This window comes from Atractosteus spatula, chromosome 7 (genome assembly GCF_055471065.1).
Source record: "Atractosteus spatula isolate fAtrSpa1 chromosome 7, fAtrSpa1.hap1, whole genome shotgun sequence".
NCBI lineage: Eukaryota > Metazoa > Chordata > Actinopteri > Semionotiformes > Lepisosteidae > Atractosteus > Atractosteus spatula.
The window spans coordinates 39,963,332-39,980,245 of NC_142712.1; the positions used below are offsets into that span (position 1 = coordinate 39,963,332).

The 16,914-nt window shown below is 41.1% G+C and overlaps 1 protein-coding gene across 1 annotated transcript in view; it reads right to left on the reverse strand.

The window, feature by feature from the left end:
• slc16a4 (solute carrier family 16 member 4) overlaps positions 1-16,914 on the reverse strand; it is a 39,155-nt gene that overhangs the window by 18,461 nt on the left and 3,780 nt on the right. The window contains exons 3-7 of the mRNA XM_088922452.1: positions 13,719-13,870; positions 6,327-6,462; positions 5,169-5,301; positions 4,265-4,408; positions 1,422-1,583 (exon numbers count right to left, since the gene is read on the reverse strand). Coding sequence (XP_088778578.1) covers positions 1,422-1,583; positions 4,265-4,408; positions 5,169-5,301; positions 6,327-6,462; positions 13,719-13,870 — 727 coding nt within the window. The remainder of the gene's footprint in view (positions 1-1,421; positions 1,584-4,264; positions 4,409-5,168; positions 5,302-6,326; positions 6,463-13,718; positions 13,871-16,914) is intronic.

The window sequence follows — 16,914 nt, forward strand, 5'->3', positions numbered from 1 at the left end:
CAACACACTGGAACACACTGGTGCAGTTGCTGTTGTCTCTGGCTTGGAATCCTATCCTGATCAATGCTGACCCAGAACAGCTCTCAAAGCAATTGACATGACAGCAAACGCCAGTTCTAACCAGGCTGCTGCTTCCCCAGGGGTAGGTTACAGACAGGATATGCTGAGATCCAAGGACTAATTTTCAGTTTCCCCTTAGCAAGTCCAAAATAGAGGGCACCATTTGTGTCATCTACAGCATGTTCACAGAACAAAGTGACACGTGCAGCCCATTTAAAAGCCTTGAACTGCAAACAGGAACAGAAATAAAAAGATCTAATAGAGTGCATATGGACCATCTTTAAAGATTTTAAACCCTGTTTCAATGGTTGATTTCTAAAGGCAGCAGGCATGCAACTACCCAATATTAATTCAAAACAGAGAAAAATTAGACAGAAAAACTCAAAACAAAAGTTTCAACATAAGAATAAAAACTCAGTAAGGTTTGGCAAGGGCAAGTTCCAAAAAGTACGCATTTTCCCACACTAACTTTCCTCTGCCCACCTCTATATTGACCCAAGCTGCTGTGCCAGGTGAGCCTCTGCCTAGTTGATAGTCCATCATGCCAGACTTCCTGGTGTTTTTGTAATCCTGGCGAATGTCCACCAGGAGCTATTCAAACACATTTCACTCAGACTCAGCATGAACTCCGTGACACCTGCTATGTCCTCATTGCAACAGCTGTTATGCATTATAAATACTTACGTTATGTTTTGCCTTTTTGATTAATGGTTCTTAAGGATTATAAATTTTATTATTCGCAATCATACGAATAATGCAAGTAATACATCATATGAATAATATAAGTATCATATACAGATCTGTGAAGGTATTACTCAGACTACATAAAAAATCTTCGACTATTCTGTCTGACCGTTGATTAAGGCTGGTGTTCTGTCAAAGGGGGAAACTTAAATTAATGATCTAGTGCTAGTTCCTTACAAATGTATGTTCCAGTTTTTTTAAGATATTGGAAAGTTAGATGGTTCTCTATTTTTCTTGCTGAGAGATTTGGAGTCATGTACGCCTTGATGTAATCCTCAGATCAAAAAACCACTAACAACTTACTGATCAGGACTTTTATATACTTTTAATAAATCAGTTTCCATACAACTAATGTTTTATTCCCCCAAACACTAATTTCTATATACTGTAGATTTTATTAGAAGACAGGATTATGTCAATTACCCTTAGCCTCATATTTATGTCCAACAGTGTTATGTTATTGCTCTTTTGTTTTTTGATAAGCACATAATTCACTTATGATTCCCCTGGTATCTCCCTTATTTCCCATGGTCTTATTTGGTCCACATACAAACCCAAAGGGAATATTCTAAAGGGAATATTTCATTTTGGCACCAGGCACACAGAGCCCCACATACCTTCCCAGCCATACTGCTCCAGCAGAAGCTGAGTGAAGGGAGCAAGGGCAAAGGTCAGCCCCATCCCCGAGCGGCCAATGGAGTAGGCAGTCGCCAGCCTCTTTCTAAAATACATTGCCGTGACGACAGAGGTGACCTGATACAAGAGAGCAAATCCCGTGCCTGAGGAAGACAACGACAATGTGAGGCTGATAGTACATCCTGACAATATCGAAGCCTAAAATGAAATGATATCTCAGTCAGAGGTTCCAAAACCAGTGCTTTAGAGCCACAAGGCCCGTGTTTTGGTTCAACTTCAATTTCTCAGTTAAACGATTCCTGCCCGGAACAGGAGACTAAAACATGTTTATCTTGAATTTTTGCATTTTCCAAGCCAATCAGGATGTGGAAAATACTTCCCATTTCTAAAAGTACGCTTTGAAGTACTGAAATGTTGATATACAGTATCATAGTGTTAAATTAGGAGTGAAATCAAATTATTTATTTTTTTTATTGATTATTAGAGTATTATAAGTACTGGACGTCTTCAGTCGCAAAGCTGGCAGAGGAAGTATACAATTTACCAGTATTTCAGAGGCTGTGCACCAACACTAGATAGAAGAGAAAGAGATCAGACTCTTGGCATTTTGGTGCCATCTTGTTTGGGTTGACTAAATTAAGTCAATGTCAACCCCAGGCATCTTTTCTCCACCATCAACAGACTGCTAAAGCCTAACTGCCCCACCACATTACTTGCCTCATTGAAACTTTGCAACACATTTTTAGATTTCTTTAGCTCCAACATCGACAACATCCGGCATCACATTCTCTCCCCAACTCATATCGTTCCCACACCTGCTCCCTGCTTGTCATACTTTTCTGGTTCCCTCCTCTCCAACGTCTCTCTTCTTGACTCTGCATCCCTCAGTAAACCTGAAATCCACCACCTCTATATTAGATCCCGTTCCCACCACTTTATTTCAGTCCTGTTTCACATCTCTCCGCCCCATTGTCCTCAATATACAGTAATAAATGAATCCTTGAGCACTGGTGTTGTACCAATGGTCCTCAAAAACTGTTGCCATTACCCCCGTGCTAAAAAAACCTATCATGGCTCTGGACAATCTAAACAATTTTTGCCCCATCTCCAGCTTACCCTTTCTTACAAAAATTCTAAAATGTGCTGTCAGATTTCAATTACATAACCACCTCATTGTAAATAACATTTTAGAACACTCCAATCTAGCTTCTGTCAACTTCACAGCACAGAAACTGCCATGTTCAAAGTTGATCTTCTAATAGCTTCTGATTCTGGTTCTCTCTCTATCCTCATTCTTCTTGATCTCAGTGCTGCTTACGACACTGTTAACCATAACATCTTATTTTTTTGCCTTGAGATTGTGTTTGCAGTTTCTGACACTGCTCTCAAATGGTCCAAGCCTTACCTCACAGATCATTGTCTTTGTCTCTCTTGGCGGATTTAGGTCTGAAATTGGTCTCGTTAAGTCTGGTGTCCCTCAGGGTTTGATACTGGGTCCCCTACTTTTCAGCATTTACATGTTTCCACTTGGCCAGCTTTTAAGATCACATGGGCTCAACTATCATTTCTATGCTGATGATACTCAAATATACATCCATACCAAACCTGACACTGATGTGGCTGTCTCTATTCTATGTAGTTGCATCTCTGACATAAAAACTTGGATGACTCAAAATTTCCTTCATCTTAACTATGACAAGACTGAAGTCATGCTTATTGGCACCCCCCCCCCATCAACTTTGTAAAGCCAATCCTGCAACCCTGTCTGTGGATGGTACTGTACTTGAGCTTCAGTCTAAATTGAAAAACCTTGGGGTGATATTTGTTTCAGGCTTAACATTTAACCCACACGTGCAGCATATTGTAAAAACATCTTTCTTTCACTTCAGAAACATCGCTAGACTACGCCCAATGTTATCACTAACTATGGCTGAAAAGCTGATCAACACATTTGTCTTCTCCCGAATTGACTGTAATGCTCTATTCACTGCAGTATCTAAATCCACACTGAAGAAACTCCAGTATGTCCAAAATTTGGCAGCCAGAATCCTGACCAGGCCTAGTGCAAGTGATCACATTACTCCTATCCTGGAGTCCTTGCACTGGCTTCCTGTCAGGTTTGGTGTAGATTTCAAAATCCTCATGCTCACCTATAAGGCTCTGCATGGCTTGGCACCTCAGTACCTGTCTGATCTATTATAACCCTACTCCCCATCTCCCAACCTTCGCTCCTCTAATTCTGGTCTCGTCTACACTTTATGGCTGACAGGGTTTCTCCTGTTATGCCCCTAAGCTCTGGAACTCTCTCCCCAAGGATATCAGAGAGTCACCTTCTCTAAACTCCTTCAAATACAGACTCAAAACCTTCTTCTTTAGAAGAGCCTTTACTTAACTGGTTCCATTCTTTACCCCTCTGCTCCTACTGTATTTAGTACCACCACCTACTGTCTCCTCTGCATATTCTCATCATGTTTTTCTTGTGTATTTTTTATTGTTTATTTTTAATTGTTGTTGTTGCTGTTGTCATTCTGTTAAGCACTTTGAGAAGCCACCTTTATTGGCACTATATAAAATAAAGTTTATTATTATTATAACTGGATCAACTGGAAATTTAGTTTGGATCTTTTCAGATATTTAACTTCTGAAAATTACAAGATGGATTTACTCACACGTCTAGAGTATAAAGCTGTAGAGGAGACCTGGAGAAATGTTAACATGCATCTGTCCACAGAATTAAACAGTCAGCCCAATGAAGGGAAGATGACATGGCTCTACAGGTATGGTGGGAAGCACTGTTGAGGCCCAGCCTCTTCCTCTCACTCACCAACGATGATGCCCATGCTAATGTACAGGAAGATAACATTGGTGGCGAGGATGCTGGTCAGAAAACCGGCACTGACGAGGACAGCCCCTACGATGGACGTCAAGCGGTTGCCCAGTTTCCCACAAGCCACTGACGCCAGGGGTCCTACAGAAGAAGAAGAGAACTGATCTGCAGGAGAAGAAGATGTTGCTTCAGACCGGTTACTGAAAACTAGAATTCCTGCTCTTTTCTTCATTTTTCCACATGAAGGGGCTCCATAGTCGAAACATTGTCTTCTTCTTCTCAGTGTGGAATTATCCTCTCCTTGTTCCTATTCTACTGTCTTGTCTTACAACAAGCTTTTGACCTGACATGTTCAACACTCCACTGTATGCAAGGGCTATCACACAATGCAATATTGTTGTATTAAACAAATGTTTCATGTTGCACCATGTTAAACTGCCTGAAAGTGTTGCCTATCTATCACAAGAGCTAAACTAGTGTAAATAAATCTTCCTGACAGTTCACCAAGGCAAGTGGATTGTTTCACCCTTTTACCATTTAAAACAAATTTACTTTTACTGCACTTTCCTTCATTTTACCACGAATTTACTCTACAACAGTGCACTAGACTAATACCGTACCATAATTATTATGATAACAACAGTGTGGTACAGCAGCTTCTGACATTCATGAGGGTAAATCATAATGATGACTTTCTAGTGCTGTGATTTACACCAAAAATGTTTGTTGTGGGAGAATATGGTAAAAGAAAGAAATAAGTACCCGATGTCCAGGAACAGCTGTGCTAAAAGTGCTGAAGTGCCATGTTTATCTATTAAAATTTCATAAGGGCTAAGAAAGTAAAACAGCGAGAATAAATTTTTAATGACAGTGACAGAGCTGTGTTATTGGCAATGCTGACCAGCAGAGAGCCGTAGGCTAGACATGATGGAACCGATCCAGCTGATTTGCTCCGAGGAGCCTCCAAAGGCATCCTGGAATGCCACAAAGAATATCCCAAATGACTTCAGAGTGCCCATAACCAGAATGTTCACCTGGAACAGCAGAGACATATACATAAGTCAGACAAAATGGATGTGACAGGAGAAGAGTAAAACCTGGGACATTTCTTTCTGTTCTTATGAATGTCCTCTATAAGGAACATTTTCTCATTTGAGTGTCTCAGCACATCCTTATTCTTATCTTCTAGAGTGGGCAAACTGTGCTTCATATTAGACTGGCAATTATCCCATCAGGTCTACTGATTCAAAAAACATTTAAAACTATTCAGAATCCAATAAGCCAATCTAGAGGGAATCTGCTTTGTGACAAATAGGGCAATAATGTTTACTATAAGAACAGAAGAAAAGAGAAAGCAGTAAAGTGCTTGTCCACTTTACAGGATTGTGCCATTAGGAGTTGAGAGTCATACGGTTTCACAATAAACACAATTCTTAATTCTTAGACAAAAAAGAAACAGAACTGTACTTAGAATGGAAATCAGTGTCAGAGGGTCAAAAAACATGGTTATAAAATCACTCTCTTGGATATTAGCTAATCTGCATTTCTGCAGATACACACAATAATTGGTTAGTGAGGTGAAGGCAGTGGTTTGGGGTCTCTTCGGAATGCTGTTGAGAGAGCATGCAAGACAGAAAGCTATTCATGGCAAACTGAAATGTACACAGTCCATATGCTTTCAAATATTCCAAATCCAGATCTCGAAGAAGCCATCTGACAGAAAGAATGGTCTACCTTTCTCTATTATTCAGCATCATTACACAAAATAGGGTGGCACAGTTGTTAGTACTGCTGTCTCACAGCTCTGGGACCTGCGGTGCTGTCTACATCTGAGTTTGTATGTTCTCCCCGTGTTTGTGTGGGTTTCCCCCAGGTGTTTCCATTCCCTCCCAGTCTAAAACATGCTTGTAGGCTAAATGGCTTCTGGGAAAAGTGGCTCTGACGTGTGTGAGTATGTGACTGTGTGTAAGAGCACACTAGTCATCCATCACTCTCATACTGCTGTGCAATTGAGAAACCTTGTTGTGTTTGATCACCGAGCGCCTCTCCAGTTACTTACCAGAAAGCAATGCAGCACAATCATCCAGCCCCAGCCACCATCTGGAGGGTCCACATACTGCAACACGACGCCTTCCTCCTCCTTTTTCACCATCGTCTTCTTCTCTCCAATGGCCATCTTGGCTGTCTTGACTTCGCTAGAAGGAATCACACAAGAGTCCGAGGCTTAGCCAAGTTGGAAAGGATGACAGGTGCAAAGGCAGCACAGTGTATCTCAGAAATGGGAATTTATTGTGCAGACATGGCGCAAAACTGGAGGAAGGCACAAAGACCGGTAACTGGGAAATGTACCTCAAGGGGGAGTTTCACAAAGATTATGACCTTGATGTAGTAATTGTAGATTCGATGCTCCAATATGAATTTCCAGGGGACACAGCAAAGGCTTGCAATGTATCAAGGAGCTCGGAAACATTCAGGAAATGGGTCTCTTTATGTTCGTCTCGGCTGTGGTCACTGGGACACTCCAAGGTGTTTCTGAAACAATGGTCTATTTCTGTGCCAAAGCAAAGACAAACCAAAACCAGCTTGTCCTCCTAGTAGCCGGGCACCCCAGTTGAGTTATGCCATAGAACTGACTCAATTTTATGCCAAAGATGGCAACACCATCATCCACATGAAGGCTGCATTCAAAACTAGTTCTTAATTACAAATTACTGTTAATAGTCATTGTAAGAGGTTTCTAAAACTATGAACGTACTTGTCTTCTACAAAGCAAAGCCTGGCTGTGTGTTTCACTGTGGTGACAACAAAGTGTGAGATAGCACCGTGAAACATTGCACAGTGTAATGTCGACAAAGGCAAATCGGAGCAATTGTGTGGTAAAAACATAGTAAAACCTTTGCCTGCACAAAACTACCATTCAAATTTACTGTGGAAAAAAGTCACTTTACAATTAACCTTATAACTCATAATAGACCTTCCCAAGGATAAAAAAATAATAACAGTGTATTAAAATGCAAGATACTTTAAGCCTTATCTATCTGCAAAAGACTTGAAAAACATGTGCAGTTTTCCCAAAGTTCTGTGCTGCCTGGTCCTAATTATATATGTTCTTTATTTAACCATATGCTGGAACGCCTCTGGGTAACATTTCTGATTTAATCAGAATTCTCAGATTGCCTGGGAGTTCACAAACACATGCCACGTACTCAACTGGGATTGTTTCTGGAGCTAACTCTTTATTTTCTCTGCTCATCCACATGGTCCTGACACTTGTATTGCTTAAAATGGATCATGCATTTATTACGTTCACCAAGGTTACATTTCGCCATACGACTTTTATCACAATTTTCAATGCTTCACTCAGTCTAGCCTTTGTCTAGAGTAGTTAAGATAAAGTTTTATCCTTTTGATGCAAAAGAGTAAGATAATAAATAAATATAAGCATATACAGTATATATAAGCATTCTCTGTAAATAAAGGCACAAAACCTGCTTTTGGCGTATTAGATGAACCCTGTTTTACAATAGTGCCACATTCAGTACAAAAAGCAGAGACTAATACACCCTGTTAAAAAACACTTTTCCATAGGCTTAATTTTGACAATGTTTAATCACGTTCATCCCTGTTTATGCAAAGATCTGAGTCCTGCCACCACCACCAGCAGATTGTGTTTTTAGAACTGAAATACCCACCAAGTTAGATCTTTAATAAAAGTGTGTGTGCAATAAATTCTTACGTGTTAAGGTAGTTGTTGTTGCACTTTTCAGAGCCAACAAATAGGACACCTTTTGTGGTGAGAATTTCAATATCATAAGCTTGTGTTTAACACAACCATGCTGCATAAATGCCAGAACAATCCAATGAATCTGTGTTTTGGCAGGTGGTTATACAGTATTATCTAAGAAACAGGTGCTTACATAAGGCAGAGTCAAGTCAACAGATGACACAGTACAGCGGACGACACCACACACAGTATATTACAAACAAAATAATAAATTCCTTTGCAAAGGAATTTCTTCAGGAATTTCTTTTTCACCTCCACAATTTGCATCAGGACACCAAACACTCAAGAGTGTGAGAGCAGGTGAGACTGGAATGTTACAGAACCAGATAAAAGAAATGGCACAAATGACCTCCATTATGAAATGGAGGATAGAGAAATGCCCCCAGACATTCGCTATTCATGGTCTTTAATCTGTTGCATTTGAATCCAAAAACCCTGTGAGACTCTGAAAACTAGGGAACTGCTGGTGATAAAAAGAGAGTGAAAAATCATAAATTTATCAAGGTAACCTGTCAAGGCACAAGTGTTGTCCTGCTTTGTGATATTCTAATGCTTTGGGCCATGCTGCTGAAGCACAACTCCAACACGTCTATAGTTACTGATCTTTGTAAAATTATTAATGTGTAAGAAAAGGGGTAACACAGTTCTGGTCAACCGGTTTACTGTGGCCTTCATTGGAATCCATCCGGATCGTCGTGGTTAAATTTCAGCAGGTGTTAGACATTTTTTTACCTTTAGAATTAAAGTTAAATATTAATTTCCACTCCAACATGCACAGGGATTTTTCGAGGTCTTCACATATCAAGACCAAACAGGCCTTTAACTAAAGGTTCTGAGAACTCTGGTATTTTGTATCGTAGTACAGGTGAAATGTTTTGCACAACATAATAAATGTATGTGGTCAAAAAATTTAATAATAATTTTAAAATTAAATAATAACTTAATTTCTTTAATATTTTAGAACCCTGTCACCCTTTTCATATGTACTGTACATCAAAAGAAATACATCACCTGTAATTGCAAAAAACATTACAAAGTAATAAAAAAATGAACATATTTTTTCGCCAAAGGCGGGCAGACATTTTATTGAACAGACAGATAAAATCCTTATACAGATTATCATCTGTCACATGTCTACTGTGAAAATCCCAGGCCAGTAATGAGCCTGGCCACCACAGCAAACAACACAATCAGTAGATCAGGGAATCACTCTTCGCACCAGGTTGCAGCTGCTGTTGTGTGAGAGTCTCTCCCCTCCTTTCATGCAGTCTGGACAAGCACCTGTTCAATAGTCTCGATGCCAAGTGTCAAGCCAGCTCATAACACAAATGGTCAGTGAGGCTTGAGTCTGGCATGCAGGGCAGAATGGCACACTTGAACCGTCACATTCTCGTCTTGCAAGAAAGCCGCTGCAATACGAGCAGCACGAGGATGTGCGCTGTCCTAATTGAGAAGTTGTCATGTCAGGGTGAGCCCACACGAAAGGCAGCAAGTGAGATTCCTTGACTTGTTCAGCATAGTGCCATGCAGTTAGACTGCCATCAAATCACCATACGAGAAGCTCCATAGGGACAGACACTCCTGCCACACTTGGACTAACACACTTGGATCTCCCGATTGGTCATGCTGAGGTGCTGTGATTTGTGGTTGATCATTTTTGGACTGTGTTTGACTATACTAAGCTGGTTGGTTGTTCCTGGATCTAAACACCCCAGGCAGTGAGGGACAGTGTGTCAACTCCAGCTAAGCCATCAACACACCTCTGGCATGAAGAGTGACTGACTACTTTTATTGTGTAATGTACTTTCCTGATTTTCAACATTTTTTTTCACTTTAGCTTTGCTTCATTCATTCTTCACCTGTCCTCCAAAAAATCATTCTGGCAATTTATCCATGAACAGCTTGGAGTAGTTGTTTATATATTGTTATTGCTAAGTTGCTGGACACACCTTGGATATAAGGAATATGTGGAGTCTGCAAAGCCTTGGGAGGTTTGAAGGTACAGCATACTAGGGATATCATCCATGTCTTTTCCTGCATTTCTGAAAACACCTTAATGAATTTATTTAAATATTACATTCTCTTGTTCATTGTGCTCTTCTCCGATATCCAGGAGACATCTTCATAGGGATTAGGATCAACTAAATCCACTTTACTCCAGCAGTTCTCAGCCCATGATGCACTGTGTCTTAAGGAATCCAGTCTCAGGCAGATTTGACATGATCCAAACTCAAATGAATGACATCTGGACCACAGAGCTCAACTGAAGATACACAGAAATGGTTATCTCATTTTGCCTGGTGGTCACTTCTGACACTGGGTCATTCTCTGGTTTGGTTGCCAAAAACTGGATTGCTTACCCCAGATATGTTTTACACATAAAACAACCTATACACAAACACGTTCTCATTATTATTCATTCATTGATATTCTATGCCCATCTATGCCCATTTTTAGATGATTGCTGGACCACTATCATGAAACTAAAGTGACCACCACACAACATAACATATTTCTGAGTCTCTTCCTTTTAGCAAAAAGCCTGAGAGCACCCTTTCTTTCCATTACAGGTGGGAAATGGATAACTCATACAGTCTAGTTTATAGATTTTCTGGGCCATGTGGGCCTATCCAGCCCTGGTCATGTCTGATTCAGGAGACTAGTAAGTGGATTAGCAAGAAATGAATCGGGCCAGTGTCTGGCTACAGTCCCGCTCCTTTCCTGTGCATTTCTCAAGCAGTCTGGGAGTGAGCAAGAAGGGGAAGGTAGAACTGTGTTAAGTGGTGCTCAAAGTATGATCCAATGACAGACCTATAATATCCTAATCCACAATAGCATGACACTTCAGCCACCTCCTCTCCACAGACTACCTTTGTAACTAATATTTCACTGGACTCTAGTTATCTGCAAAACGAATGCATAGTTTTCATTCAATTAAAAAAAAAGGCATTGAATAACTTATTTTACAAATAGTTAGTCCTTGCACCCTCTCTTTCACTTTCCCTTCGTCAGCATAAAATGCTGTAGCTAAGCAAATCTTCTTTCTCCTCCTTTCTAATTGGCTGGTCCCTTGATCCAGTGTTGCAAAGCACAGTGAAAGTGCATTGAAGCCATAGGAAACTGCAACAAACCTCCAGTGAAACCATAATAAAAGTGCACTGTAGCCTAATGGGAGTAAGCACAAAACTCAAACTTCATCTATGCCATCTGCAATTAAAGTAGCAAATCCCGGTTAGTCCAAATTTTCATACAAATGTTGAATCTATTCAACCCACCCATAGTGGTTTCCCTTTAGGTTTTAGTAAGGGCTCTTTGTAGGCTTGGAAGAGGATAAGAGGTCACCCATTCCTTGGAGCTCCTCGTTTTCTATGTCTTCTATCCAGATCGCTCCAGCCTTTTTGGTATGCAATAGATTGGTACAATATGTCATCTTTACTTAGCCTCAGCAACAACACAAAACAGTATTTTGAGGGGGAAGAAAAGTCTGCGCCCAGGGGGGCCTAATTGAAAGCAGAATCTGCTTTACAAGGGCAAGCAGCTGCTTAGGATAAAACCATAGGACGTGGGTCATAAAGAGGGGAAACATTTTCTACCTCAAACTTTTCAAGCTCTGACATTACTGGCAAAAGAGAAGTGACTGAGATGGTGGGGGGATGTAGTTTCAATGCCTACAGGGATGTAAAACTTCAACCTTAATGGCCTGATTAAAATGCGCACTTTGCATGCAAATGAACATTTTCTCAATGCACAATGAGAAAAAAAACAGGAGGGCTTTTTGCATTAGATTTGATTACTAGTTTGACCAACTCACTATGGGACAGTACTCTGTGCCCCATGTCCATAATGAAGCATGTGGCTTGTATGCAAATCAGTTTTATTGCTGCATTTTTCTGTTTTTCTAACCCTCAGTCCAAGAGGCACAGTATGGCCTTTATAGAGCAGTGCAGGAAATCTATGACTGTTCGCTGACCGAAAATCCAAACCGCCAACAATTTTCACTGGTCATGTAGCTCCATAAGACATCATCTTTTAAGCAAAATACATTTGCTTAGTCATTTCATTTTCCATCCATCCTTTTCCTAACTGCTTTAACCAATCCAAGGTCATGGGTGAGCCGAAGCCTATCCCAGCAAGCAATGGGCTCAAGGCGGGTACACTAGACAGGACGAGACAGAAAACACACTCTCGATCTCCCTCCTAAGGCCAATTTTCCCAAAAGCCAATTATTCTACTTATATCTCTGAACTGGGAGAGGAAAAAGGAGCACCCAGAAGAAACCTACGTAACCAGAGGGAGAACATACAAACTCCACCCAGACAACACCCCAGGAATTGAACCCGGGGGCCCCAGTGCTGTAAGACAGCAATGCTTACCACTGTGCCACCATATCATTTCATTTTAATTAGACTAACTGTCCAGTTTGTAGACAAGAAATAAATGGTCAGTGAGCGAACAAATGTAACAAGCAGAAAACGCAGCTTGTTGAATATAATGCCTTTCAAAAACGCTGACACGCTGGCATATTTTTCATACATTCTTATTAAGATCACATAAACCACCCTGCTATAAGAGGAGTGGTAAGAAGCTCACTGTGAAATTTTATCACGCTTCGGTTTTGTAATTTGCACCTGCTGTTTCCTGCCAGCTCTGCACAAATTCTGAAAGGCGGACAGATTAACGAGCTGGAACCACGGCAGTGACTAATTACTTTAAACCTGGTCCGAATCAAAGGGAACCCCACTGACCAGAAAAAATTCTTAGCAACAGAATCCAGGCATGAGCAAGCAATCTGGCTAGATGATGTGTTCACCCTTTCACTTAACCGAAATGTGCACTTCTTTCACAAATTGGTCCCTAAAGCTCGGAACTGTTAATCAATCAACACTATGCTAGATGAGGCACTGCAATCCTTCCACAGAACCTCTGCTGTTCATTATCCGGGCCTGCTGCAGTTTAAACAAACCTCATCCATTCCAGAGATTCACTCCCCGAGACAGCACTGCCTACAAAATGTGTTACAAGGATTCTCATCTTGCAGCCCTTCCAAAAGTGTCCTACTCCCAGCCCTTTAGTCTGATTTATTTTAAAAAATCTGGAAGCATGTTATTTTTTAGATATATACACACTGATTACCCATCCAGTTTAGTATCACCAATTATTTTAAGATGTGGTTTTCTGGCAAAAACCTCCTTAATTTCTTGGGAGAAAACAGGACATGTGGGAGTGTCTGGTTCACCCATCCACACAAGAGAAGTGTCAATCTCATTAACTGCTGTATGCCTGCAGGCACCCAGGAAGTACCAGGATCCTGGGGATAATTAATTCTGACCACAAATTCTTTGGGTGCTATCTGTGTGGAGTTTGTATGTTCTCCCCGTGTTTGTGTGCGGTGCACCGGTCTCCTTCCACAGCCCAAAGACACACTGGTAAGTTAACTGGCTTTTAGGAAAACTGTCCCTGGTGTGAGTGCGTGTCTGTTTATGTCTGTGTCTGCCGGTGGACTGGTTTCCCATCCAGGGTGTACGCCGCCTTGAACCCATTGCTTGCTGGGATAGGCTCTGGCTCCCCTGTAACCCTGAATTAGAAGAAGTGGTTAGAAAATGGATGGACAAACGGAAGGCCGTCGTAACAGACAGACATGAGAGCAAACCGTAACAAGGGACCTACCTGTTGTGCTCTTTCACTAGCATGGTGAAAATGCAGCAGAACTGCACTGAACTGAGTTTTGGGGGGAAAATTATATTCTTTCCATCATTCTCCCCATCGGTGGAGGTGAGATTGAAGGCTGTATGCTTGCGGTCTCCAAGGTCTTCTGCAACCTAGACAATGAGAAATAAAAAAGTTAGAAACCCTGACAGGAAGGAGAACACTACACATAAGGGATTCTGTGTCCTCAAGGACATTGCCCCCACACTATAGAGCAAACCAGCAAAGACCTTCACACACTGTTCGCTGTGCCTGCCTCCTGAGGAGCCATCCTGGTCCTCTGTTCTCATAGTGGGACCAGAAAAAAACCCCCAAACGCACAGAACATCTTTGCTTCCCAGGTCATCACTGCTACTGACAATGGCATGCATCAATTATACACAACTTGCATGCTAGAAATCAAAAGCCAGAATTATCTTAAACTAGGTTCACACATTCCTGCAACATTCACTGATCTGTTAATACCTTTCTAACCTTTCCATTTATTTACAGATTGCTGCCATCCGTGCATTCTCTGGAATTTGTTGCTCAAATTTCCAAGAAAAACGCCCCCCTCTCACCTTCTCATTACCCACTATCATGTTTTCTTTCATATTCTCCCTTTGCCTCAATCCTGCCCTCTGTCTCTCTCCTCTACATCCAAAACACTCTTCTCTTTTTATCATGGTAACTTTTCTTTCTTTCTCTTTCTAATGTGAAATTAACCTCTACTCATTCCTTTGAATGTCCAACACTGGTGCAGCTCCACGCACTAGAATTCTATACATATGTATATAAGAGCATAATAATATATAATACTATAAATGGGCCCGTTTGGCAGTTCAGAACTAACTGATGCCAGGATCTTACCCAGCCATTTAATGAAAGATGCCAAAGTACCAGCTTCAGCAATATGGCTGAGTAGCTTGTTCCATAATCCCATGACGCTTTGTGTAAAAAAGTGCTTCCCATTCTCAATTTTAAATACACTTCCACGTAATTGTAATGCCTTCATCAGTTACACACACAATTGTTTGTAATGTTCAGCTTGTTACAATTTCTAAATACATGACTTGGACGAAGAACATTGCAGGTGTGCTGGATTCAAGAATTCAAATTCTTTGGTTATCTGAGGAAATTGAGGAATGAGGAAATTCCTTAAAAAAAAAACATAACCAAAGATTACATTTAACGGCACAGATAAATGTAAAATCTTTGATATTAAGTGCCAATGTGCAAGATGAAGTACAGATTTTTATTACTGATGCTGTGGATTGTTTTGTACAAGATCAGCGGTAAAGACAACCTGAATGACAAAGCCTTGTGGCTTCCCTTGACATTTGCTGCAGTGTTGGAGAAAATGTCATGCAGAGTCCGACAGGCATTTCCAGTTCCACCCACAACACAGACACAAATTTGGGTCTTATTCTGTCCTGCCTGATTTTGTCAAGTGTGATGTTTTCCGTTTTAAACTCAGGGCATTCTGGAGAAGCAGAATATTTTGGCGGTGGGAGGTCCCAGTTAGTTCTGTTTATTCTTGATGCTAATCCAGCCTAAGAGAAACGGACACTGCCCACACTGCATGCCTGCAAGTGCCTCTGTGAGCCGAGGGAGCCCTGACAACTGATCCCATCCCACCCTTGCAGTGCTGAGACAACCGCGCTCACTTGATCACCTGCAATGCCTTTGTCATACTGGCAGGAAGGTCTCAGAGGACAGGTGTGGTGTGTTCAAAGGACACACCTTTGAACTAGGCGCGTCTTTAAAATTGTCAATGACAAACGCCAAAACAAAAGGGTCAAAATGGCTGGCTGGGCCTGTCAACTCATTAACCCAGAGGTTAAACTCATGTGCGATGGCAGCTCCTTGAGGGAAGGAGCAGGAGCAGGAGTCCCTTTTAAAAGCTGCCCTCCCAGGACAGCCACAAAGACAACAATGAAAACAAGCAGGAGCATTTTGTGACTGACTGAAATGTTGCTGAATTTTTTGTAGAAATTTAAAATGTACTGAAAAACTCAAAAACAGAGTATGGGAACCAACAGACCTGGAATGCCCAGTATATATATATACTATTAAACTCTTTCTGACTCTAAATATCACCTACTAATACATTGCTGATAATTCCACTAGAGAGGTTTGGGATCAGTGTGTACTTTGTACTCTTTAACCCCATTTTTACCACCAGCCCTGCTCATTGGCAGGTTTCTAACCCACCCATTACCATTGATTGTGATATCAATTTTATATTGCTTGGCTACACATAGTTTAATCCTGTCTTGGGGTTCTAGTCCAGCAAATGAGGAAATTGGGAATCTGCCTCATGCTTAAAATCCCCCACTTCAGGACCACTGTAACACTTTCAAACTGATATTAATTGTGCTTGTGCAGCTGCTGATGTCCAACCCTGGGTGTATCCCGCCTTGCACCCGTTGCTTGCTGGGATAGGCTCCGGCTCCCCCACAATCCTGTAGTATTCTCAAGCAGAGTCTGGGGCTTGAGAAGCAACCAGTTGTATTATGCTCTGTAAGGGCGTTTTCTAGAAGTGAATCTACATATTTTCCAGTGCACTGAAGGATGGATGCTGTTATATCCGTTTGTTTAAGGAAATTCCTTTCTCTAAAAATCCAGTCTAATACACCTCCTGTTCCTTTATTTTCCTGTCCTCTTTCTGACTGTGACCTGAACTCCCTCTTTCTGAGTGTTTTTCTTTTTTTTTCTTCATCTCCTTAAAGGTTATGTTTACATTGCATCTTTGCACTCACAAAACTGAAGAAAACAAAAAAGCTTTGCTTTTTCGGCATGAGCCTCGTTTGTGGTTTAACTACACTTGTTTGCGTTTACACGTGAAACTGTATCAGCTTGAGGTGGGTCGATGTGAAGACCAAACACCTCCAACGCCCTTTTCTGTTCTGTAATGTGTAATTTCACATTGGTCGTGGCACTGAAGAGAACACATTGAAAAAAAACATTCAGCGTGTGTTCTATACCTGACATCTTTATTTAGAAAGCCCTGGGTAATCACATAATGTTCACCTGCACACTGCTTATTATCTAAACTTACCAGAGTAGCAGCTTTGTTCCAAAGTATTAGCTTTCTACTTTCGGAATAGCAGAGTAAAAGAGACCAACAGTGCCAATTTCCTGGGCAATCATCATGGCTTACAGAGCAATTTCGTGA